We start from the raw sequence: 23,033 nt of genomic DNA on the forward strand, positions 1-23,033 counted from the left end.
TAGATGTCATTTTTATTTGGATTCGATTGTAATGTAAATTTTTTTGTAAAAATTATAAAATTGAATTCCAAGATATTTTTATGAGTATAAATTTTTTATTTTAAATATTTGATTCTTTATTTTAAAAATATAGTTTTTATTTAAAAATTTTAAGAATTGAACTTGACGTTTTGATCCTCTTTTTGAGGTTGATTTGATTATTAAAATAACATTAATTTAATGATCTTTCGACTTATTCTCAACTCAAACATTATAAACTTAAAAATGATGTTTGAATATAGGAATTTCTTGATGGAGCCAAATGTTCGATTTTTTATAAGGTTAACTTGTGATTTGACAACGCTAATTTATAGATTTTGCACCACAATATCACAAATTAGATATTAAAAACCTTGATGATCTAAGCAACAAACACCTCCAATATGTTTGATTTTATATTTAACTTATTTTGATGTATTTTGTAGAGATAGAAAGAGAAAAATAAAGATAAATAATTATGTGTTAGAGATTGTGTGTATGTTTGGATTTATTTTTTTGAGATAATATATAATAAGTATGGTATGATTGATGTTGTTTAGTAGAAAATAAAAACTATTGTTCATTGTCAAATCATGTCTCTTTTCTATATATTTATATATATGTATGAGTATGTATATAATTTTTTTAGTTGTATAGCCTATAATTAATGTAGACTTACTTTGACAAAAAAATAAATGAGACACTGTTTTAAAACATTTCAAAACACCACAAAAACTTTCAAACAAATTAAGACAAATATTGTCCATATTTTGGTCCATCTCGAAGATGAAGCAGAATTGAAACCAAACATTATGCTTGATTTCTACCTTGAATGTAATTTGGAACTTTTGCAATGGTCTTTGATTAAATTCCCAAATTCTAAATGTTTAATATATTATTTTTTATGTGGTACAATTACATTATGCACAACAATGTAATTTGTGTATATGGAGGGGGTTTTGGGAGAGGGGTTCACAATTAAGAATGCATATGGGCATGGCTTCTTCGTCACGTTTGGGGTTGAAATTGGGCGGTGGTGGGGGGACATTGATTGTGGTCTATGTTGTAGCATACACAAATTCTTGCATCATATGGTTTTTGTGTGAATTGAGGTAAGAGGTGGGAAAGCGTCAATACCAACACTTCAAATTTTGTGATTATTACCATCTCTAAGTATTACAAGCAGAACTTGGGTGTGAACAAGGAATACAAATATACAAGTATAAAAAGCAGGGAGAAACGGAGCGTGCAAGCTAGTGTCAATCAGTCCAAAGTTAGTCCAACTTATGCTTCCAATCCCAAATTAAAAGAAAATTATATAAGTTACAATTAATTAATCCATATCCATTTCCATTGACATTTCTCCTCACTGGGTGGACTGACTCTACACGTGGTTTCAATACTCTCCAAAAGCTATACACGCCATCTCATTTTACTACAAATCGCTGAAATGACGATTTCACCGCCAGTTGTTGAGTCAATTCACCAACAACCACTGCATTCACCCGTGAAAATTGGAGGACCTGGTACGGGCATGATAGTAATTGCCCCGTGACGAGCTCATGCTGGAGGCGGATGCCGGCCACACGCCCACGCGTGTCATTCAAACCCGCCCCACTTTCCTTCACACAATTGAACGATTCAGTTGTTTCTTCTTCTTTGGTATAACTTTGCAGAATTTCAAGGTATCTTCCGAATCGGTGGTTTGCTTTATGCACTCTTATCGAACGCCCGTTTCATCAGTTTATTTGTTAATTGCTGCAGAGAAGTCATTTGTTGTGAAGGGGAACTCATTTCCTCAATCAGTTAATTTCTACAGAATGGGTTCTGAAACTGCTCATCCCGTCCACGATGGTGTCGAGATACGTACGAGGTTCGTTTTCTTTTCTTTTCGGTTATAAATGCTCATTCTTATCTTTTGAGTGCCTGAAATTGCGATTTCCCCAAATATGTCGGGTGTCTGAATGAACACTTCCACCAAGGGCCTTCGTCTGAAAATGCTTGTATTCAAGTCTTTTAGATAGAAAATAAATAAATAAATAATCATAAAGCAGGAGATGCGACCCTGCCGCAGTACTCCATTGGTGTTTGCATTCTTTCAATTATTTAGCTTGTATATTACCCTGTCTGATTTCGTGATGCTGTAATAGAACTTGTACTGATTCAGCTTATCATCTCCCAGCAAAAAGAGTACTGGAAAAGTTCCGAGGAAAATTCATAAAGCTGCAAGGGAGAAGCTGAAGCGCGACCAGATGAATGAATTGTTTCTGGATCTGGGGAGAACACTTGGTATGCTCTGCTGTCTGGTTTAGACTTTGTCATAGTTTGCATAACCAATAACTGGGATTCGATTCCCAGTTTTCAGTGTCAAAAGCTGATAATAGAATGGAAAATTGTTATAGATCTGGATCATTCGAACAATGGCAAGGCTTCAATACTGAGAGAGACGATTCGACTCCTCAGAGAATTGCTAACTGAGGTGGACAATCTGAGAAAGGAGAATGCAACTCTTTTCTCCGAATCTAATTATGTAAGCTCCCTAAATGCAACTTTTGGTTGTGGTTTCTTTTAAGGTCGACATTTTGGTCCCTTTTTACCTGTTTAGCTTAGAAGCTATTGCCTGAAAAATTACTGTCACGACGAGTCTCTCTACTAGTCTGTTTTCTGATTTATGACTTAATTATCAAGCTAATCAGGTTGCTTGAGCAGAAGAACTTGGATAAATACAAAACTAGATTGAAATGCTGATTGAATATATCAGGATAAGGAATGTGCATTTCATTTTGCCTAGTGTTCAGGGACTTAGTTTTCAAGTGCAGTTGGGACTTTTATCTATTATTGGATTGACAGGTTACAATTGAGAAGAATGAGCTTTTGGAGGAGACTTCTGCTCTAGATGACCAAATCAAGGGTCTCCAGAGGGAAATAGATAAGAAGGCTAATTGTTCCGACTTAAATGTTTCTGAACCCCAGAACAGTGCTTCAGCACAATTACTGGAAGATCCTGTAGCATTTCCTCTAGTTGGCCATGCATCGGAATCGACTTCCGTTGTGACTCCTGTATTCGTCATGCCATTGCATCACGAGTCCCAAGGTTTCCCCAGCCCGTTCTCTGAGGTGAATATGTCTACGGTTCCATCAAGCGTGAGCAGGCCACAGCCCCGTTACCCTTCATCTTCTGATTCTTGGCCATCCCATATTCTTACCAAATAGACGGAATATGATTGAGATTAGTTGTACAGGCAGACGGCAGCCCTAGCATTTCAAATCACCATAGGAGACGTCAAGTTTTTAAGAGTCTGATATGTTTGATTGTAGAACTTGAGTTTTCACACTTTGTAAATGATGATTCAGATAAGGACTCGATCTTCTTGTCTCTATGCCAGTATTAATTTGTGTAAATGGATTCGGCTTGATTCATGAGCTTCAGAATCGTTCTATACTGTAGATGATGATCAATATGGGGACATAGTCTTGACAGTCAAGTTGTTCCAGTTCCCTATCATCAATGCATTTCTTTTTATATCATAAATTTAAAAGTACAAGGTGCTTTTTTTGGGGGGGATTCGGGGGGTTTTTGTCAGCTGCTATTGCACTTATTTGCAAAAACAAAATTATGTAAGGACTTCAAGTCATCAAGGATTCAACCTCATACTCATCTAAATCAAAATTATTACCTATCGAATCCGAAAATTTTCGTCCCTTGCATAATCCTATATATATATATATATTAATGCATACAAAACATTCTAGAATTTACCTCTTATATGGATAGTAAATATATGTGTTTGGTTTCCCCACCTATATGATTTAGGGCTAAATGTAAAATCTAGGATTTCAAATTTTTAATAACAATTTCTTTTGATTTATTTGTATCATTCGCAGTTATAAATAATTATACTCTCATTTGATCTATACTTTTTATATATTGATGAATTTTAAATATATTTAATAGGAACTACAAAGTAATGTGAGATTCTTTCTTTTAAATACTTAACGTCCAGTCTAAATAATTGATCCAGATGTAATCTATACTGATATAAAAAATAATAGCCCTCCACACTCACAAAAGGCGGTTAACGATATTGTCGTACTAATTTTTTGTAAAGTCAAAAATACACTTTAACTAATAAGATAACTAACTTATTTAATTTTTAATTTTTTTTAATATAATATATTATTTATCTATTTTATTTTTATTTATAAAATATTTAAATTATATCTTCGTGTCACAACTGCTAGTCATACAAATAAAGAAAGTGAGTACTGCACCAATTTTAGGCGTGCGGCCCAGCCCAATCCAGAGGCCAGCCCAGTGTCCCTCGTAGACTTTCTCATGGCTAAAATCGGTCTGCACTCTGCAATGAGGTTTAGGGTTTGCACATATATGAAAGCGATCGTCTTGCTCACTGCTCCGTGCTTTCTCGCGTGTATTTCCCTTGAAGCTCCAGCGGAGGTAGCCTCTGATAATGGTTCACGTCAGTTTCTACCGCAACTGTAAGCTTCTCACCCTATACACATTCTCTATCTGTTAATCAACCTTGAGTGAGTTCTCAAACTGTTCTATTTTTCAAGCAAAGCTTTTGGCTGCTCTTTTCTCGTTGTTTAATTGAGTCCATCTAAGTGCCATTAGTTATTTACTGAATGAATTGTGTCATGTATAATTAATTTTGATATAGATGGGAAGACTTTCAAGAAGCCTCGCCGACCCTACGAGAAGGAGCGATTGGATGCTGAGTTGAAGCTTGTTGGAGAATATGGGCTGCGATGCAAGAGGGAGCTATGGAGAGTGCAGTATGCCTTGAGTCGTATCCGTAACAATGCTAGAAATCTTCTCACCCTAGACGAGAAAGATCCACGCCGTATCTTTGAGGGTGAGGCTCTTCTCCGGAGGATGAACAGGTATGGGCTATTGGACGAAAGCCAGAATAAACTTGATTACGTGTTGGCTCTTACTGTGGAGAACTTTCTTGAACGTCGCCTACAAACTCTTGTATTCAAGGCTGGCATGGCCAAGTCCATTCATCATGCCCGAGTGCTCATCAGGCAGAGACACATCAGGTATTTATTCTATTAGGTATTTGCATAATTTACAAACATCAAAATTTATACAGAGAGTTTCAAATTTAGAACCTGTTTGCCGTACACATGCTTTGTATCCTACTTCTTTTTTTCATTTTCTTAATAAAAGGCTTCGGATCTGCACTATTGCTGCTGAAGCTTCCAAGGCGAGTACTTGTATGCTTACCTGACATGAATTCTTCATGTTTGTACACATCCTTGATTAATATGTTGATCTTTCAATCTTTATTCTGCTTGCTATGAAATGTGAATCTATGTGACAGTTAGCTGGTTTATCAAGGCATTATCTGTTGGTGCATATATTTATAATCAAAAGTTTCTGCAAGTTGGTATTTTACGATTTATTGGTAGATCATGAGCCTAGGTTGGCTCTGAGGTCTCGTGGGATCATGCTAGAAGATTCTGTTTTGGACATGTTTATTTTGAGATGAATAAGGTCTTTAGTAGCCTAGGTTGGCTCTGAGGTTTCATGGCATTATGCTATTTTGGACATGTTTCTTTTGAGATGAATAAGGTTTTCGGGAGCCTAGGTGGGCACAGAGGTCCATGGCATTATGCAAGAGTATTCTGTTTCTGACATGTTTACTTTAAGATGAATGAGGCCTTCGAGAGCCTAGGTTGGCTCTTAGGTTTTGTGGCATTATGCAAAGTATTCTGTTTTGGACATGTATACTTTGCATTGGATAAGGTCTCTGCGAGCATCTAGAACTAGATGATAATCAAACAACTTGATGTCCAGTGGCATCAACTGTGTTTCTAGTAATGGTAGGGCTCATGATTGCCGTATGTTGAAATGGAAATAATGTACGGGTTATGGTCGCACATTTTCTTGTTTCTGTATAAAAGCTCTCCTTTCCCTCAACACTTGTTCTTTTGCTGTTTGGTACCTTTACACCATGGACTCTCACCAATCATGACTGGTGATGTGCGATCATTTTTCTATTTTGGTATAATCTGGATTGTGCATATGATGGACTATTTCCATTTGGCAATCAGGATTGGAAGACAGGTGGTGAATGTCCCATCCTTCATGGTGAGAGTCGATTCACAAAAGCATATTGATTTCTCCCTAACTAGTCCATTTGGTGGTGGTCGTGCTGGAAGAGTCAAGCGAAAGAACCAGAAAGCTGCTGCAAAGAAAGCTGGCGGGGGTGATGAAGAAGAGGATGAGGATTAAGCATTTTTTTCCAACAAATAAAAACCAGAAGATTAGCGTTAAATGCTATTTTCATTTACTCTTGAAAAAGAGTTTATTGCTTGCAACTCCTTTTTCTTTTTCTGTGACTTGTACCTCCATCTTATTCTTTTCCTTTTCGGTTTTGATGTTAACATAAAAATTTTGGTTTTACATTGCAATATCAGCTCAGAATACATACATCAATTCTAGATATTTAATTCTGCCTGCATTTCATCATTCCATTTCGATCTCGAGACTTTCACATCGTAAAAGTAGCTATCAGGACAATTCAAATGGACAACGCAATATCAGGCACAGTTTGGATGAGTAATCCATTGATTTCTGGAGTGGTCTTTTTCTCTTTTCTTCTTTTATTTTTGAAAGAAAAGAAAAAAATAAAAAAAATCTGAATTTTCTTCCAACACACAATCGTCACCTAAACATGGCTGAAACCACCTGAGGAAAGTAAGAAAAAACAGATTGATTGCAAACACTACCTTCAATTCTACCAAATCACCTCATGAGAATAGGAAAAAGAAATGTGTTTATATGGTTGTTCTCCTCCTTCACTTCAACATCCCTCTCAAATTCAGATCCGAATTCATCAAGCAAGATCCGAATAATGTTGGACTTGGAAATCATATGAATTTAATATCAAAATAGGTCACATCTTATCTCCAACATGGCTGGCGGGTGTTCAAACTTTAACAATTCAACACTGCTTAATGTTGTCCAGCTTAATAACATCAACATTTTTTTTAGGTAAAGATACTAAATTATTATTAATTACAAAAAATAAAATTTTATGTATCTATGATCTTTAATATTATGGGCCTCAACTTTGGTAATTCGGCCCATCCTCGTGGGCAATAACATCAACTCAATCAAAAATCCTATTTCCTTCTCTTTTAGTAATTGAATTGAGTCTGATTGTACTCTCCCTTTCTCAACCGTTGGCAGAGGGGGCATATTGTCAATTCGCCATTGTCTTCAAACCAGAACGACTCATCAACCAATTGTTTATTAAGCCCTAAACTCCCCAGGTATTTTTCCAGAGCGCATACAGTGAAAACCCCAAACGCCGTCCACCGGCCGCCGCCGACCCTAAACCTTCATATTTCTGCGGCCCCTTAAATCATGTCGGCTAAGTGGCGTGCCATACAGCACCGCCATCGTTACACTTACAGTGCCGTCGTATTCCCGCCACATTTCGTTCAGGCATTGAACCAAGCACCTTATGACGCCCCCTTTTTTGCTGAATTAAGGCATCTTGTTTCACTCAACTCCACTTATGCCCAACTCGAACATGTTAAAAGACTCGCCGCAGCGTTTTCTAATCTGCTCGCCGACCCTAGCTCCGAGGAAAAGACAGTTTCTTGTCCAGTGAAGTTGTACTTAGAAATCCTTTTCCTGGAGAACTCCTTGCCTTTACATAGGACGTTAGCTTCTGTATTGGCCAAGTGCAAGAACTTTCGGACTCTGATTGAGGGTTGTTTCCGGCTGCTCTGCGAGGAGTATGGTGGTGCGGAGAATGTGATAAATGGGAAAAGATTCTGCGTTTCTCGGGCAGCACTTTCTATGATGAGCACGCCTAAGTTAGGGTACTTGGTTCAAGTCGTAGAACAATGTGCGAACTTGGTTGCTTTGGATGTGGTTTCTGGGTTGCATACTGTTGTTAATGAGACAAATGAATCTTCAAGGCCTTCTCCAATTGTTATGGAACAATGCCAGGAGGCACTTTCATGTATGTACTACCTGCTTCAACGTTTCCCACAAAAGTTTTACAATGTAGGTGGTGAACGTTATGAAATGAGTTTGAACGACTGCAGTGTCCTGGAGATGGCTTTTGTGAACGTTTTGAGCATTTTGAAGTCACATGCGTTTTCAAGGGACTGTTTAGTGGCAGCTGGCGTGGGTTTTTTCGCAGCCCTGCAGGTTTGTTTGAGTCCTGGTGAACTTGGTTTGTTTATCATCCGAGGTATTTTTCAACAGACTGACATTTGGGACTGCAAGATTGACCTTGATGCTGTGCTTGGGAAAATTCCATATAATGGTGACCTGGTTGGCGAAATTCATAATTTTCCAGCACTCAGTAGACTTTGCTTGATCAGGGGGATTCTGACGGCAGTTTCTAGAACTGTTCTCGACACTCATTATGTTGTCTCAAGTGATGGTCTGGGTGGTGTTACGGCTTCTAGTGGTGGTGGATATTCAGTCAAGACGATACTGTATGATGCTATATTGCCTGAGTTGTGTAGCTATGCTGAAAATCCCACCGATAGTCATTCTAATTTTCATGCATTAACTGTGATTCAAATATGTTTGCAGCAGATAAAAACATTGTTACAAGGTAATACTGACGGCAGTGCAGATAATTACGACCCGATTCCTGAGGAAATGGGGGCAAGGATATTAAAGATTGTGTGGAATAACTTGGAAGATCCTTTAAGTCAAACGGTTAAACAAGTTCATCTTATCTTTGATCTCTATCTAGACATCCAGTCTAGCCTTCAGTGGGCAGAGGGTAGTGAAAACATAAAGTTGTTCTTGAGGAAGATTGCTTCTGATCTCCTTTGTCTGGGGCCACGTTGCAAGGGTAGATATGTTCCTTTAGCCTCCCTTACCAGGCGGTTGGGGGCTAAGACTATTCTTGGCATGAACCCGGGCTTGCTGTTCGAGACAATCAAGGCTTACATTGATGATGATGTGTGTTGTGCTGCTACTACATTTCTCAAATGTTTTCTTGAGTGTTTGAGAGATGAATATTGGAGCAGTGATGGTGTTGACAATGGATATGCAAAATACAGGGGTCATTGCTTGCCACCATTTTTACATGGACTTGCTTTTGGACTTGCAAAGTTGCGTTCGAACTTAAATACTTATGCATTGCCTGTTCTACTTGAGCTAGATGTGGACTGTATATTCTCTATGCTTGCATCTATCGGGATTGGATGGGATGAGGACCCTTTATTTACTTTTACAGAAATCAGTTGTACAGATATGGTGCTGGGAGTTGAACAGCAAAGTGCTGTTTTGGTATCATTACTCAAGGTCTCTCGTGTACTTGCCTTGATGGAAGGAGATATTGATTGGTATGAAAGTTCATCGGTATCTCCTGAAGGTACAGCACCGGATTTGGAAAATAGTAATTTAGATTGTGTTGTTGGTATAAAGGGTATTGAAGTGAAAGTTCCGGTCAAATGGCTTATATTAGCTTTGAGCCACATAGATGAGTCGCTGCGCTTGGATGCAGCAGAAACTCTATTCTTAAACCCAAAGACAGCAAGTTTGCCGTCTTCTTTGGAACTTAGCCTGATGAGAACAGCTGTACCCCTGAACATGAGATGTTGTTCTACTGCTTTTCAAATGAAGTGGAACAGCTTGTTCAGGAAGTTCTTTTCTCGGGTTCGGACAGCATTGGAGAGACAAATTAAGCTGGGGACATGGAAGCCTCTTGTTTCTGGAGATGAAAATGGATTTTTCTTGTATGAAGGAACTGAAAAAACTGTAAGACACAGGGCAGAGACTCTCTTTGATTTTACCAAGTGGTTGAGTTGTTTCTTATTTTTTTCCTGTTATCCTTCTGCTCCGTATGAGAGAAAGATAATGGCTATGGAACTCATATTGATAATGTTAAATATTTGGCCGCTGGTGCCAACTTTGCCAGGAAATGAGGATGCTTTTGTTTCTGAAGCCAATCTATATCCATACAGTAAAAGTCTTACTTTACCTGATTCAACATTGTTGCTAGTTGGGTCAATTATTGATAGTTGGGATAGACTGCGAGAGAGTTCATTTCGTATTTTACTGTACTTTCCTACCCCACTTCCTGGGATTTGTAGTCCAGACTTGGTCCGTGAAGCAATTATATGGGCTAAAAAGTTAGTCTGCAGTCCACGTGTCCGAGAAACTGATGCTGGAGCTCTGACTCTGCGGCTTCTTTTTAGGAAGTATGTCATGGAGCTAAGCTGGATTGTTAGACCATCATGTAATGGTGTCTCTTTTGATTCAGAATCTGAGCTGCCAAATGGGGAGTATCAAAGTTGCAGATCCAGCCCTCCTGCAGTAACTTATCTTATATCACTTATTGATTGGCTTCTTGCAGCTGTGGAAGATGCTGAAAGAAATCTTTCAGAAGCATGCAAGAATAGCTTTGTTCATGGTATATTGCTCACCCTTCGTTACACATTTGAGGAAATGGATTGGAATTCGAATGTGTTTTTGCATAGTATCGCTGAAATGAAACGTGTATTAGAAAGGCTCTTGGGGTTGGTCATGCGAATAACTTCCTTGGCCCTTTGGGTAGTCTCAGCTGATGCATGGTACTTACCTGATGATATGGAAGAAATGGTGGATGACGAGGCATTTCTTCTGGAGATTCAGGATGAGATCGAGTCATCTGGCCCGAAATCACAGGATGAGGTTAAAGTTACCAAAGTTGTGGAGGAGGTCAGGCCCTCCGAACAGGTTGTTATGGTTGGTTGCTGGCTTGCAATGAAAGAGGTAAGTTTCCCACTATAAATTTCAATTATTGGCTGTTTTGTGGGGAATTGTGAAATAATAGAATGCTGTTGAAGCATCATATTTTATTGGCATCGACTCCTTGTATTTCTACTTAATAATACGAATGAATGCACAGACAATGAGTTTATTCAATAAAATCACAAGCATTCAGCGAATCTTGATTGATGTCTTCATTTGATTTCCAGGTGAGCCTTCTTCTGGGAACAATAATTAGGAAAGTTCCTTTACCTACTTCCGATGAAATGAGGGAGGTAATGGGTAGTACTGCTGATAATTCTGTTGGAGCATCTAACGCAATGCTTGATTTAAAACAACTTGAGACAATTGGCAACCATTTCTTAGAAGTCCTTCTCAAAATGAAACATAATGGAGCAATTGATAAGACAAGGGCCGGGTTTACAGCACTGTGTAATCGTTTGCTTTGTTCAAATGATCCAAGGTATTTCTTGAATTCTTCAATTGTCCAATCCTGATGGTGTGTCCTTCTCAGATCTAGGGCAGTCGGATTAGCACTGCATATTTAGTTGCATACACTTATTGTTGAACGCTGAAGTATCTTTTGGAAAGATTTATTCTTCCATAAAAGTGAAATTATTTGATTTTGTCTAGCAACCACAACAAAATGCCTGCAGCTGAAGGATTTGAAAACTTGGTACTGAGGATTGAATTAATTCTGTATGGCTAATTGACCATGACATGTTTCGTTTACTCAATACACGTGTACACATCTGAAGTAAACATTGACATAATAGATTTTCAGTCCCTATGAGCTTCCGCAAATTGCTGCCACCGACCTGACTTTTTAAGAGTGTCAACATTTTCTTGACCTAGTTTTCTGGTTCAATCATAACCTCTTGAATGGTAGAAATGGAGTTATTTGTCCCAAGTCCACGTGCTGACACCCGCTTTTTTATGTTCAGGCTATGTAAATTGACAGAGTCTTGGATGGAGCAACTGATGCAAAGAACTGTGGCCAAGGGACAGACAGTGGATGACCTGTTAAGAAGAAGTGCAGGTATACCTGCCGCATTTATTGCATTTTTCCTCTCAGAACCTGAGGGAACACCAAAGAGACTACTTCCAAGGGCACTACGGTGGCTAATAGATATAGCTAAAAAGTCTTTAACTGATCAACCTCATGCAAACAACTCCAATAGTAACTTGTGCAGTGGGTTTTTATCAAATTTAAACCAGGAAACTGGATGCACACCACCTCCTGGTATGAATGGGAATAAAGAAATATCAAAGGTCCGAGATGAGGGTGTTGTTCCAACTGTACATGCTTTCAATGTACTCAGGGCAGCTTTCAATGATACAAACCTAGCGACTGATACCTCAGGCTTTTCTGCTGAGGCATTGATAATCTCGATACGATCTTTCTCTTCGTCATACTGGGAGGTCCGCAACAGTGCTTGTCTCGCATATACTGCTTTAGTACGGCGCATGCTTGGATTTCTGAATATTCAGAAAAGAGAATCTGCAAGGCGAGCTCTAACTGGCCTTGAATTTTTCCACAGGTAAGCTTCATCTATCAGATTTGTTTATAGTTCTTTTCTCTAATTGTGAGGGTGTGTAAATTTACAATAACTGCTGCACTACGTACTCATGTTTCTAGTTTTGGATCCCTTACCTAACTCTAAAACTTGATATCACATAAATATTTGTCGCAAATTTCTAAACTTTTAAGATACTCGATAGTTTTGCATGAAATACGTCAGTGGAAATTCTGGAATTGGTAATTTGGTAAAATTAATGGTCAGTTTGAGTTGATTTTATTGAATCCAAGAGTGATTGACATTGATTAAGAAAAGCAAAAATCTTATTGTTCTTTTTGATCACCAAAATGAGAAAAATACAAAATTCAATGGTTAATTGATCTTCCGAACATTATTACTCAGCAGCTTGTTGGGAATGCGTATAACTTAGTGAATTGCTGCAAACATAAAAAGATTTGTTATGATTGGCCCCGTTCTAACGAAAATGCTGGATCACTATCTAGAAAAGGAATGGAGGTAATGTAGTGGGGAGAGTTATTAAAGTAACATGTACTACAAACTCGGGAAGTTTTCTATCTCCTGCAAATTATCCTGATGTAAATTTTGATAATGTTATCGTCTCTTTGCTTCCTGCATAACTTAGCTGGCAGATTTCGTCTCATAACATCGTTTCTCTGACTGAAGGTACCCTTCTCTACACTCATTCTTATTCAATGAACTGAAAGTGGCTACTGAATTGCTTCTGGATGGGTCATCAGAACAGTTAGGATCCAACCTGAAAAACATTGTGCATCCAAGCTTGTGTCCAATGCTGATACTTTTGTCTAGGCTTAAACCTTCACCAATTTCAAGTGAAACTGGAGATGCTTTTGACCCTTTTCTTTTTATGCCATTCATCCGGAGGTGTTCTACTCAAAGCAACTTTCGCATTCGTGTCCTTGCATCAGGTGCTTTAACAGGTCTTGTGGCCAATGAGAAACTGAAAGTTGTCATCCTCAACATTGCATCAGAGCTACCTACTGAGAAAAGCAGCATTGCTACTCCTGGTTCACCTAGTACCTTGGATTCGACTAATGAGACCTTTTGTTCATTCAATTCAATTCACGGAATGTTATTACAGCTCAACTCTCTTGTTGATATCAACTGTAGAAACCTAGCCGATTCCTCTAAAAAAGATAATATTCTTCATGAATTGGTTCAAATCCTAGCAAAACGCACATGGATTGGAAGACCACAACAGTGCACTTGCCCCATCCTGAATGGCTGCATATTAAAGGTGCTTGATAACATGCTAAGCATTGCAAGAACCTGTGAAGCGAGCAGAAGTGCTTGTGACATTTGGAACCTCCTCTGGGAGTTGTCATCGGAATGCTTAGATTTAGAACCTGCTGATGGCCCTAGGTATTTTGATCCAACTATTCAGGAACTTCGAAAGCAAGCTGCAACCTCCTATTTCAATTGTGTTTTCCAAACATCCAAAGAAGTTGTTGAAGATGATCTTCTGATGAGAAGCAATTTCCATTCACCTGCTACTAGTTCGTTAAGAGTAGTGGGAGTGGAGGTTATCTTTAGCGGATTTCAGGAGAGGTTGATCCGCTCCATGTCAGATACATCATATGAAGTACGAATTGCTACGTTGAAGTGGCTTCTTCTGTTCCTGAAGAGAAGGGAATCATTAGGTAATAACAATGCGGATCAGTTTTATTCTGAAGCTATGAAAATTTGCTCGACTATTGTCGATCTTCAAGATACAGTTACTAAGCTTCTGGTTTCAGAAAAACATCATAAATGCATGCATTACCTTCTAAAAATTTTTTATACTTGGAACTCTCTTGGATATCCAGACAACCAACTAGGGGTGGGACCAAGATATGTCTGTAATATGGACTGCCATTCAATATTCCAGTTGTGGAACATGTTGGTTTCTCTATTCAAGATCACAAGGCATGCAAAGACACGACAAACACTCATCTGCTGCTTGGGGATATGTGCCAAGCAAATTTCCAACTTATGTATGAGGTTTTTGTCTTGTGAAGTAGATAAGATAAAAATAGCTGAGCTTATCCAAACTGATCCAAGTAAAATGTTCTCTGATTTCTATGATTCATTAAGTTATTTTGTGGATCTGATAGAACAAAGCAGTGATGCATCGGAGCCTGTAAATATGAGGAAGGCAGCTGCGGAATCAATGATAGCTTCTGGTCTGCTGGCTCATGCTGAGGCCCTTGGTTCTTTGGTTTTCAGCTACCCAGTTTCAGATGGGAGTCTATGTTCTAATTTTAAACCAGAAGAGGCTATCAGATTGTTTGCCCGTAAAGTACTGGACCTATGGTTGACATGCATAAAGCTTCTGGAGGATGAAGATGTTGGGCTCAGGAAAAGGCTTGCTTTAGATGTCCAGATGTGTTTTACATCCAGAGACCCCAGAAAACACTTTCCCGCTACAACGGCGTCCAGTCAAGTTGAGAAAGTGATTGAACTATGTTTTGAGCATCTTTCGACAATCTTTGGTCACTGGCTCGATTATTTGGATTATCTTTGCTGCTGGGTCCTGAATGCTGCAAACAGTTCAAACTACACTGTGTCAGGAGGAGACCTTGTCAGGCGTGTTTTTGACAAGGAGATTGATAACCATCATGAAGAAAAGCTGTTAATTTGTCAGATTTGTTGTTCGCATCTGGAAGGTATTCTAATTTCAAAATCTTGGGCAGGTGATTCATGGATCAACAGTGGGGTGAGGGATCTTTTGCGTAAATGGAGGACCAGATTTTTGGAACAGATGATAGCATTTACCAATGACCATATGGGAAAAAGGGGAAGTATTGATTGGATTGGTGGAGTTGGCAATCACAAGGATGCATTTTTACCACTTTACTCAAATCTCCTTGCATTTTATGTCTTGTCGAACTGCATCTTAAAAGAAGAACATGACAATTGTGGGCACTTGCTCTCTGAAGTGTCTAGACTTGGAGAAGCTATTAATCCCTTTCTTGGCAATTCGTTGATCTCCAACCTGTTTTTGATAGTTGTTAATTCCCATGAGAAATATTTGGGGGCAACTGCAGGCAATTTGCCCCACAAGTGGAGTATCAATGATTCCACGTGGGATGAATTCAACCCCTATTTTCTACTTAGGTGAATTTACATGATTTTTGTAACTCATATACTAGGTGCCTAATGGGGAAAATAGTTGTGAAATCCCCATGGGGTATGTATTCTATCCTTATACATCTTTAGGTTTAGGGAATATGTGTTCTTCCCATGCTCTTGCTTTGTGTGAGACATCATACAAGTATTTGCTATTCGTTTCTTGGAGCATCAATGCATGGATGGTGGAGGATAGTCTCTATATAATGATGTCCCTGTCCCTTTTTAACTCCTCGTTCCAGCTTAGATTTTCTTGTTCTGTCTTCTGAAGTTGTAACTCCAGATTTTTAACTCTACTGAAGAGAGTATTGGGAAAGGCAAGCAAAATGAATGCACGCCACTGATGTTCCCTCTCTCTCTCTTTTTCTTTTTTTGGTGTTTAACTAGGTTCAATTCGAGGTTTTCACAGTTATTAAGCCACAGACCAGGTTGTGACTCTATTAGTGCACTCCAGTAGCATGCGTAGGCCTCAAGATGCTGGAGAAAACCTGGATTCAAGCTTGAGAAGACCAACATTCGAGCAATGGATGGTTTTCAACAGGGAGAGAGGGAGGGCATAGAGGAAAGCAAGAACTATTGCCACTAGAAGGAGTTATAAAGCTATACTTTCTTGCAATGTGTGGGACTTGGCCAATGGACAAGCCAGCATGTTTTAATTGCCAAATTCTTTGCAGCCCTTCCTAACTCTTGTTTTTTTTTTTTTGAGATTTAGCAGCCGCCCTTCCAAACTTAAAACCCATTATGAGATTTATAAAGTCTGCTCCTAAAGGGATCTAAAGAACTGACAAGGTTTAATGCAACAAAAAGATGCAATTTGTAGACTTAGGTAGAACTTAAAGCATATCATATATGGGAACGGGCTTTTATGACATCTCTGGCAGCTAGCCAGTTGGTCTTTGTCTACTATAAATCAAATGTAGTTCAAAATCTTCTAAGGGGACATCTCAAATGAAAAGTCTGAAAAAGATAGAAGCAGAGGAGCAGACAGAATTCATTCGTCATCATTCCCGCAGCCATCTTCATCACCTTCATCATTGTCATCCTCGTCTCCCTAATTAATGATACAACAGAGTCAGAAACTGGTAACAAAATCATATATTAGCATATAACAGTCACCCTGAAATCATGGAAGCAGCTAAACCGTTGGTAAAGTAGCAAAATTAGAGGAAATGAGAAAATGAAGTTCCAATTGACTATACAATATACGGGCAAAAGGGAGACATTGCTTCATGCTGTCAACCATATGTAAACACCACAAAGTTAGCCCATGTGAGAGCGGAAGCGCTCAGCTTTATTTCAAGTAGCAGTAACACCAAATATTGGGATATAACAATGCAAATTCTGCCATAAGGTAATGGGACCAAGATGGTGCATGGTGCCAATAGTAACATCATAATAAATGATACAGACAGGTGCAATGCAAGCCTATTATAGTTCAGCACTTGAAAATCAGTGTTGCAAACATGTCCAGAAAAGATTGCACACATGCAAGGAGAGGGGAAGGTATGGGCTATTATACAAGAAAACCAAACAGGAAAACCTAGCAAATGAAACACAAAAAATAGCTAACAGATACATAGAGCAGGGGTACAGTGATAAACATTCAAACAGAACATAAATTAGTTTCTCACTAGCGAACACAAAATGTGAACTAACAGAAGACCACAGTAGCAAAACCAGAAGAAAAATCAGTATAAGGAATCAGAAAATTCAAAGTTTTTAAAGATACTGTAATATTTTAGACTAGATATTGGCCAAAGTGAAAACGTAGAGGGAGTCGGAGGTTTCATGCAAAATAACTCTTAGAGGCTGATACAGAATTTAGTACCTCATCACCATCCTCCTCCTCCTCATCATCATCTTCAGTGTAGTCTTCATCATCTTCCTGTAGTCATCAACTTTAAGCTGATTCAAGAGAACAGGCGATGAATTTAATAGACTAGAGGGTGAACAGTAAAACAGTACATTGTTGAGATGTTCAATTGGATTGGGCCATAAGTCTTCCTTGATTAACTCCGCCACCTGTAGTTTTTCAGGGAGAATAAAGCATTGGGTCACTGAAAAAGAGCGGATAACATTTGGGCTTGTTAAATTGAGCAACAGTGTAATTTTTCATCCATGTGCTAAAACAGCATTTAAAGTGTAATAATGCTACAAAGAGTTGCAGGAGTCCAGCGTCTGTTTACCACGTCCTGCTCCACCTCCACTGTACCCTCTGGCGGAAAGCCGAACCAACTAAAGAAGCTGTATTAATGAAGGTAGCATCCAAGCTTTAGTGAGAATTATATACTTCCAGGCTTTGCCTTCAGTGACATTATCCAAATATCTCAAAAATTATGAGCAGTCAAGGCAATGGCAAAAGAAATACCTGCTCAGATTTAGTGGTCGTTTGTTTCCTTTTCTGGGATCGTTACAGGCATCCAAAGGACCCTGTAGAAATCAAAATTATTCAGGAAGTAAATAGAATATGTCAATCGAAGAGGGAGAGAGAGGTGTTTGTATTTACAGAAGAATATAATTATTCCTGTTACCTTGCCCTCCTTCCACCTGATGGTTGTACCAGTTGACCTTAGTGTGCCTTCATCAAAGAACTTAATGGTCTTCGTGAGCTCAGTATTTTCAAAATATGGGTTGGCCTTGAAATTCTGGAATCTCACGCAGAAGAAAAATTATCACTGATCAAATGAGTAGGAATGATACAGCTGAAGTATTAAATAGAAATTGAAGTTCCTTCTTTCTTCTCTGCTCTTCTAACTGGGAAAAACAATTTTTGTCCACAAAGAGTTATAGGACTTACAAATGTGATGCAATAACCCTTTCTGGGGTCTTTAAAGTCCTCGACCTCAAGAGAATCCAAATACTTAAATATCTAGATCAAGCAAAAGAGAAAGTGATGAGCTTATTTATCAATTCCATATATCTCCTCAGATTGGAAAATGACATCCTCACCCAATCACAGAAAGGGTAAGGATATGAAATGATATAAGAAAGTCAGCTCAAGTTTCTAGGGAAGCAGCATTAAATAATCAAATCTGGATTATAAAGTTAACAGATCTTATTGTCAAACCTTTTGATCTTCCTCTGTCAGCAAATCTCCAAGTGTAGGATGATTCATGAACTACAATAAAAGTATATGGCAATAGGGAGAATATCATTGATTCAGCTCAAAGACGAATTATGGAGTAATACCAATTAATGCAGGACTATATAGATAGGCCTTATTCACTCACAGCAGTTAACCAGAAGTCCGGAATAGAACTGATGACCTCATTTCTTTTGGCATAAACGGGCTCTCTCATCTCATTGTATTTCTGCTCAATTTCCAATATCTTCTCGTTGGCTTCTTCGTTAACCTATACAATGGCATTAAAAAAAGAATCATCAGCAACACACCTCATCTTGTTTTCTACTCATTGAGAATTCGTTCACATGATGATGTGTGTCCTTGTATCCTACTCCATAATAGCTATCTGCAAGTAGCATCCAACAAATCAATTTATAATTCCAACTGCAAGAATCACATCTCAGGTAATGGTTATTTACATCAATTGGAAACAATAAATAGTCACAAGGCATAAATGTATTTATGTACAAAGATCTGCATTTCGTGTGGGAGTAATGAATGGTGAAATAGTAAAGGGTACAGCATAAAATAGTCTCCATACGGATAGGATATTTTGGCAATAAAACATATCTTATCTACTTACTCATTCTTAAATGAGTCATGCGCATACTTACCAAGAAAGAGAAGTAAAAAAAATCAATAAAGTGACAAATAAATACCAACCGCGAAGGTGATGACATAAGTTTCAAGTACAAGATCGTGCTTTCATGTGCAGACGCAAAACTGAGCATTTACTTATCCCAGTATTATGACCACCACATCTTTAAAGCCATAATATTGTCTAAAACAGAACAAAGTTAAAAAGGAAAAAGCGATGAGAACTATTATGGCATAACCGACAGGCTACTTCCACGTATACAGATCAGAAAGCATTTGTTAGTTACAATTGTAAACATTGCTTCTGGTTTGCCAAGAGGAACCAGCGATGCAAGTGGCAAACCAAGTGTCCACTTGTCAGACTTTTTTGGCATATTATTGAAAAATCAACTTCAAAACAGCAACCAACTAATTTGTCAAATCATATTAATTTGATTGGCTGCAATAACATGGCGAAACACACACACACTCCCGCGCGCGCGCGCACACACACACATATATGTATACACATGCCTTCGGATGCACGTAAAGACAACTCTTTTCTTAGATTTGATTATCCATTTTTACATCATTTCCGAGTTACATGCTGTATGTTATCCCAAAGTTTTGTGACTCCACAGTATCAAAAAGAAACATACACATAATGAGGCCTAGTTTAGATTTTGTGATATAGTAGAACAAGAAAATATTTATGGATAGATCATCAACCAAATTGAAATTAAAATTGAACAGATAACATTAATCAAAACAACAAATAGTCCAGCATTTTATACTCTATGTATTACATTAAGCAATGAGGCTAGGCATGGACAAAATAGAGCTAAGAAATTGAAAATCAAACAGAGATCAATGAAGGCCATAGCAAAATGTAGTACAATAATTCAGTGAAAAACAACAAAAAATTTAGATACTAATCTTGCTTTAAGTTTCAGTAACAAGATCCTTTGAGAACAGACCCAAAATCCCCTCCCAACCGAAAGAAAGCAGTATAAATTTCCAAAATTTCCTTAAACCAGAAAATAAAAATAAAAAACCAATGCTCGACACAGCATGCAGCTCGACAAGCAAGTAGAACACAAAAGAATCCATCATTTCAAATTAATGCACAACAGTGAAATCAGCCAAGACATATTAGTACACCAGACTAGCAACCAAGAAGAACAGAGCTTTTATAAAGTAAGCGAACAAATGGTTATCACATAAGCACCACTAATCAACCTCAGAACAAAATCAAGAACGTTACATACTCGGAATTAATCCACACGAGAACAGGAGAAACAAATTCAAGTGCAAACGCCAAAACGGTGAAAAGCACAAAAAGGTTATAAAAAGCCACAACCTTCTCAAGCTCCTCTTGCGCTTCCTGAAGCTTTTCGATGGCGAGAAGCATGTCATCACGCTCAAATTGATGATCGTCATCCGCCGCAGCAGTTCTTGATTTCTTCGCCCTGTTAGACACCATTTCTCTGAACCCTAAAGCCCACACTGGAAACCCTAGTATGCGTTTAGCAAGATTGTCGTTTCTCACATACGCACACACATATATATAGCAGTGTGTGTTGTGTGTGCGGAGGTGATTGTGAAAAAGCAGAGTACGTTTTCGAAGGCAAGTGTTGAGGTAGAGTGTTCCTTATGTCAAATGTGCGTCTGGACAGAGTGTCAGTAGTAGTCCTACGTTTCTAGCCAATGGGGGCGCAGGTTTTTATACGATGCGCCGATGTTCTCTGTTTGACGTGGGACCGGTGGCGACACCGTGGAGCGGGTGAAAATATCTGCCAGAGAAAAGTGGGAAATTCCAGCGGAGGCGCGTGAGCGCATTCCTCATTCCTGTCGTTATTTTCCCGGTCCGCGCTAGACCCGGTTTATCACGGTCTTGCTCTTGCCTTTTCTTTCTTTCTTTCTTTTTTTTTTTTTTTGTAAGGCTTTGTTCTTAGCTCCTGATAACAATATATTTGTGTTAATCTGTTAAATCAAAGAGTGTAGAACACCATCAATCAAATATTTTGAAACCTAAACTGGGTTTATTAACAAAAATTAATAATTAGTTTTGGCTCATAATTTATTATTTATTGTTGACATTTAAATTTTTAAAAATAAATCATCCTCAAACGACTGATAATTAAATTTTAAATTAAACTTCATAATAAATTTAAGTTTTACATATTTTAAAGATAGTAAATACACGTTGAATTTGAGTTTTATATATGGATTGATTCAAGATAAAATATAAAATTATTTTTTTATTTTGATTTGATTGATTGGATAATACATTTAATTATATACAATTACGAAATTGATTTGTAAAAGATTTTATAGTATTCAACCCCGACAAAAATGAACTACATATAAAAAACCTAATTCATACCTAAAAAAAAAAGGAACTTGTAAATTATGATGACAACAACATACTACATACACACATCAAATCCATAGCAACTCCAGTTTAAAACAAAATAAAAAAACTCTAAGCCATGATGAAGTGAACCACCATCTTTGTTGGGTACAAATCTTTAAGTTATTCGTACTAAAATTCAATTTAACTCCTATTTTATTCTTACAAGTTCGAAAGAGATCACGTATTTTTATTTAAAAACAAACTTCCAGCACTTGAACAGCAATACGAAAAGAAGAATTAAGGGATTTTTACTTTAAAAGATTATAATATATATATTTTGATTTAAATTTATTAAAACAAAGTTATTTAATTGTATGAACTATTGTAACAAATAATCATATGTTAATCTGACACTAGTATAAAAATTAGATAAATGTAGACATCCATAGTGACATAAAGCACTAGTTTAAGGTATTGAATCGCAGAATGACATAAATTTGGAGCCAGAATGACAACTTAGCGCCAGAATCCATTAACGATTTGGAGCAAAGATGAATTCATTGTTTTTCTTACTAACTTCTTTTTACGGTCCCAATTATAAGGTAATTAAAGTTGAAAAAAATATTTATTTATGATATACATTGTACATTATGCTTGCTTTGATTTAGGTCCACCCAAACTTAATTTGAGTTAAAATTCTCATTAGGATTATTGATCCAACCTTATAAACAGTAATTTAAAAAGAAATTAATTTTATTCCAAATAACAAAGCCCTTGATGAACACCAAAGACTGGATCACAACTGATGAAGAAAGCTCCCAACCACACTGCTACATATAATACAAAACCATATACACAACACTGCAACCCAAGCTTTCTCTCAATCTATTTATTCCTTAATCAAACACTAATCTCATCTAAGAAACCCTGCACCAAATACAAAGACAAAAGGATTAATATACGTAATTCTTAAAGTAATTGTTAATGAACATGAGAACATTGTGAAAAATCCACCTACTTGCTGCAGTCAATATCGGGAGTAACGGTCATTCCGATGGAAACACCACATTTTCCGGGGAGGTTGGACGCGGCGTCGGAGCGAACATTGAAGCTGGAGGCGGCGGACTTCATGCAGTAGCACGCCGTTTGCCTGTCCTGCTGAGATTGGAGACTTCCCGCCAGGCTCCTCACACCACCGCAGCACGAGGAGGATGGTTCGCCACCTCCGGTGAGGTAAGCCAGACACGGCGCCAGGGAGCCCTGCACGTCGCCACATGATATGGCCTCCCCTGGCGTTGCCGCTAAGCCAGACACGGCGCCAGGGAGCCCTGCACGTCGCCACATGATATGGCCTCCCCTGGCGTTGCCGCCAGTGAAACCACCGCCAGAACCACCACAAAAATCAAAGCCACTCCCTTCATCTTAATTCTTAAATGTATATATTAATGCTTGATTAGTAATTTGAAGTGTTGTGATTTTGAGTATAGGATGTGCAGGGAATTTATAGATGAGAAGGTGAGATCAATTGGAAAG

The 23,033-nt window shown here is 38.1% G+C and overlaps 5 protein-coding genes across 6 annotated transcripts; 3 read left to right on the plus strand and 2 right to left on the minus strand.

Annotated features, from left to right (window-relative positions):
- Positions 1,528 to 3,560, plus strand: LOC105177237 (transcription factor bHLH47). Of its 2 annotated transcripts, XM_011100308.2 has the most exons (5): positions 1,528 to 1,703; positions 1,783 to 1,891; positions 2,201 to 2,307; positions 2,421 to 2,548; positions 2,869 to 3,560. In XM_011100308.2, the coding sequence occupies exons 2-5, from the start codon at positions 1,839 to 1,841 to the stop codon at positions 3,229 to 3,231; spliced, it is 651 nt and encodes a 216-aa protein (XP_011098610.1). In that variant the 5' UTR covers positions 1,528 to 1,703; positions 1,783 to 1,838; the 3' UTR covers positions 3,232 to 3,560. The 2 variants fall into 2 exon arrangements, with proteins under 2 accessions (XP_011098610.1, XP_011098609.1); XM_011100307.2 differs by lacking the exon at positions 1,528 to 1,703 and having other exon boundaries at positions 1,710 to 1,891.
- On the plus strand, positions 4,358 to 6,482 carry LOC105177238 (40S ribosomal protein S9-2). The gene is made up of 3 exons (XM_011100311.2): positions 4,358 to 4,515; positions 4,698 to 5,079; positions 6,097 to 6,482. Exons 1-3 carry the CDS (start codon positions 4,488 to 4,490, stop codon positions 6,275 to 6,277), a joined length of 591 nt encoding a protein of 196 aa, XP_011098613.1. The 5' UTR covers positions 4,358 to 4,487; the 3' UTR covers positions 6,278 to 6,482.
- LOC105177239 (thyroid adenoma-associated protein homolog) lies at positions 7,202 to 16,121 on the plus strand. The gene is made up of 4 exons (XM_011100312.2): positions 7,202 to 10,780; positions 10,987 to 11,240; positions 11,722 to 12,318; positions 12,982 to 16,121. The coding sequence occupies exons 1-4, from the start codon at positions 7,415 to 7,417 to the stop codon at positions 15,434 to 15,436; spliced, it is 6,672 nt and encodes a 2,223-aa protein (XP_011098614.1). The 5' UTR covers positions 7,202 to 7,414; the 3' UTR covers positions 15,437 to 16,121.
- LOC105177240 (NAP1-related protein 2) lies at positions 16,267 to 21,004 on the minus strand. The gene is made up of 10 exons (XM_011100313.2): positions 20,505 to 21,004; positions 18,675 to 18,797; positions 18,512 to 18,562; positions 18,242 to 18,313; positions 17,976 to 18,089; positions 17,813 to 17,874; positions 17,631 to 17,688; positions 17,410 to 17,466; positions 17,273 to 17,329; positions 16,267 to 16,495 (listed from the first exon to the last, which is right to left on the minus strand). Exons 1-10 carry the CDS (start codon positions 20,625 to 20,627, stop codon positions 16,436 to 16,438), a joined length of 777 nt encoding a protein of 258 aa, XP_011098615.1. The 5' UTR covers positions 20,628 to 21,004; the 3' UTR covers positions 16,267 to 16,435.
- On the minus strand, positions 22,312 to 22,988 carry LOC105177241 (non-specific lipid-transfer protein AP10). The gene is made up of 3 exons (XM_011100314.2): positions 22,858 to 22,988; positions 22,519 to 22,789; positions 22,312 to 22,427 (listed from the first exon to the last, which is right to left on the minus strand). The coding sequence occupies exons 1-3, from the start codon at positions 22,919 to 22,921 to the stop codon at positions 22,418 to 22,420; spliced, it is 345 nt and encodes a 114-aa protein (XP_011098616.1). The 5' UTR covers positions 22,922 to 22,988; the 3' UTR covers positions 22,312 to 22,417.

This window comes from Sesamum indicum, linkage group LG15 (assembly GCF_000512975.1).
Source record: "Sesamum indicum cultivar Zhongzhi No. 13 linkage group LG15, S_indicum_v1.0, whole genome shotgun sequence".
Taxonomy (NCBI): Eukaryota; Viridiplantae; Streptophyta; class Magnoliopsida; order Lamiales; family Pedaliaceae; genus Sesamum; species Sesamum indicum.

Excerpts from the sequence above, each read along its gene's own strand:
- LOC105177237 (XM_011100307.2), top strand. The coding sequence starts at position 1,731 with ATGCACTCTTATCGAACGCCCGTTTCATCAGTTTATTTGTTAATTGCT. Across the intron at positions 1,892-2,200 it reads GGTGTCGAGATACGTACGAG|CAAAAAGAGTACTGGAAAAG; the intron begins GTTCGTTTTCTT and ends ATCATCTCCCAG. Across the intron at positions 2,549-2,868 it reads TTTTCTCCGAATCTAATTAT|GTTACAATTGAGAAGAATGA; the intron begins GTAAGCTCCCTA and ends TTGGATTGACAG.
- LOC105177238 (XM_011100311.2), top strand. The coding sequence starts at position 4,488 with ATGGTTCACGTCAGTTTCTACCGCAACT. Across the intron at positions 4,516-4,697 it reads CGTCAGTTTCTACCGCAACT|ATGGGAAGACTTTCAAGAAG; the intron begins GTAAGCTTCTCA and ends ATTTTGATATAG. Across the intron at positions 5,080-6,096 it reads ATCAGGCAGAGACACATCAG|GATTGGAAGACAGGTGGTGA; the intron begins GTATTTATTCTA and ends TTTGGCAATCAG.
- LOC105177239 (XM_011100312.2), top strand. The coding sequence starts at position 7,415 with ATGTCGGCTAAGTGGCGTGCCATACAGCACCGCCATCGTTACACTTAC. Across the intron at positions 10,781-10,986 it reads GCTGGCTTGCAATGAAAGAG|GTGAGCCTTCTTCTGGGAAC; the intron begins GTAAGTTTCCCA and ends TTTGATTTCCAG. Across the intron at positions 11,241-11,721 it reads CTTTGTTCAAATGATCCAAG|GCTATGTAAATTGACAGAGT; the intron begins GTATTTCTTGAA and ends TTTTATGTTCAG.
- LOC105177240 (XM_011100313.2), bottom strand. The coding sequence starts at position 20,627 with ATGGTGTCTAACAGGGCGAAGAAATCAAGAACTGCTGCGGCGGATGAC. Across the intron at positions 18,314-18,511 it reads TGACAGAGGAAGATCAAAAG|ATATTTAAGTATTTGGATTC; the intron begins GTTTGACAATAA and ends TGCTTGATCTAG. Across the intron at positions 17,467-17,630 it reads TGGAGGTGGAGCAGGACGTG|GTGGCGGAGTTAATCAAGGA; the intron begins GTAAACAGACGC and ends GAAAAACTACAG.
- LOC105177241 (XM_011100314.2), bottom strand. The coding sequence starts at position 22,921 with ATGAAGGGAGTGGCTTTGATTTTTGTGGTGGTTCTGGCGGTGGTTTCA. Across the intron at positions 22,790-22,857 it reads TTCACTGGCGGCAACGCCAG|GGGAGGCCATATCATGTGGC; the intron begins GGGAGGCCATAT and ends CGGCAACGCCAG.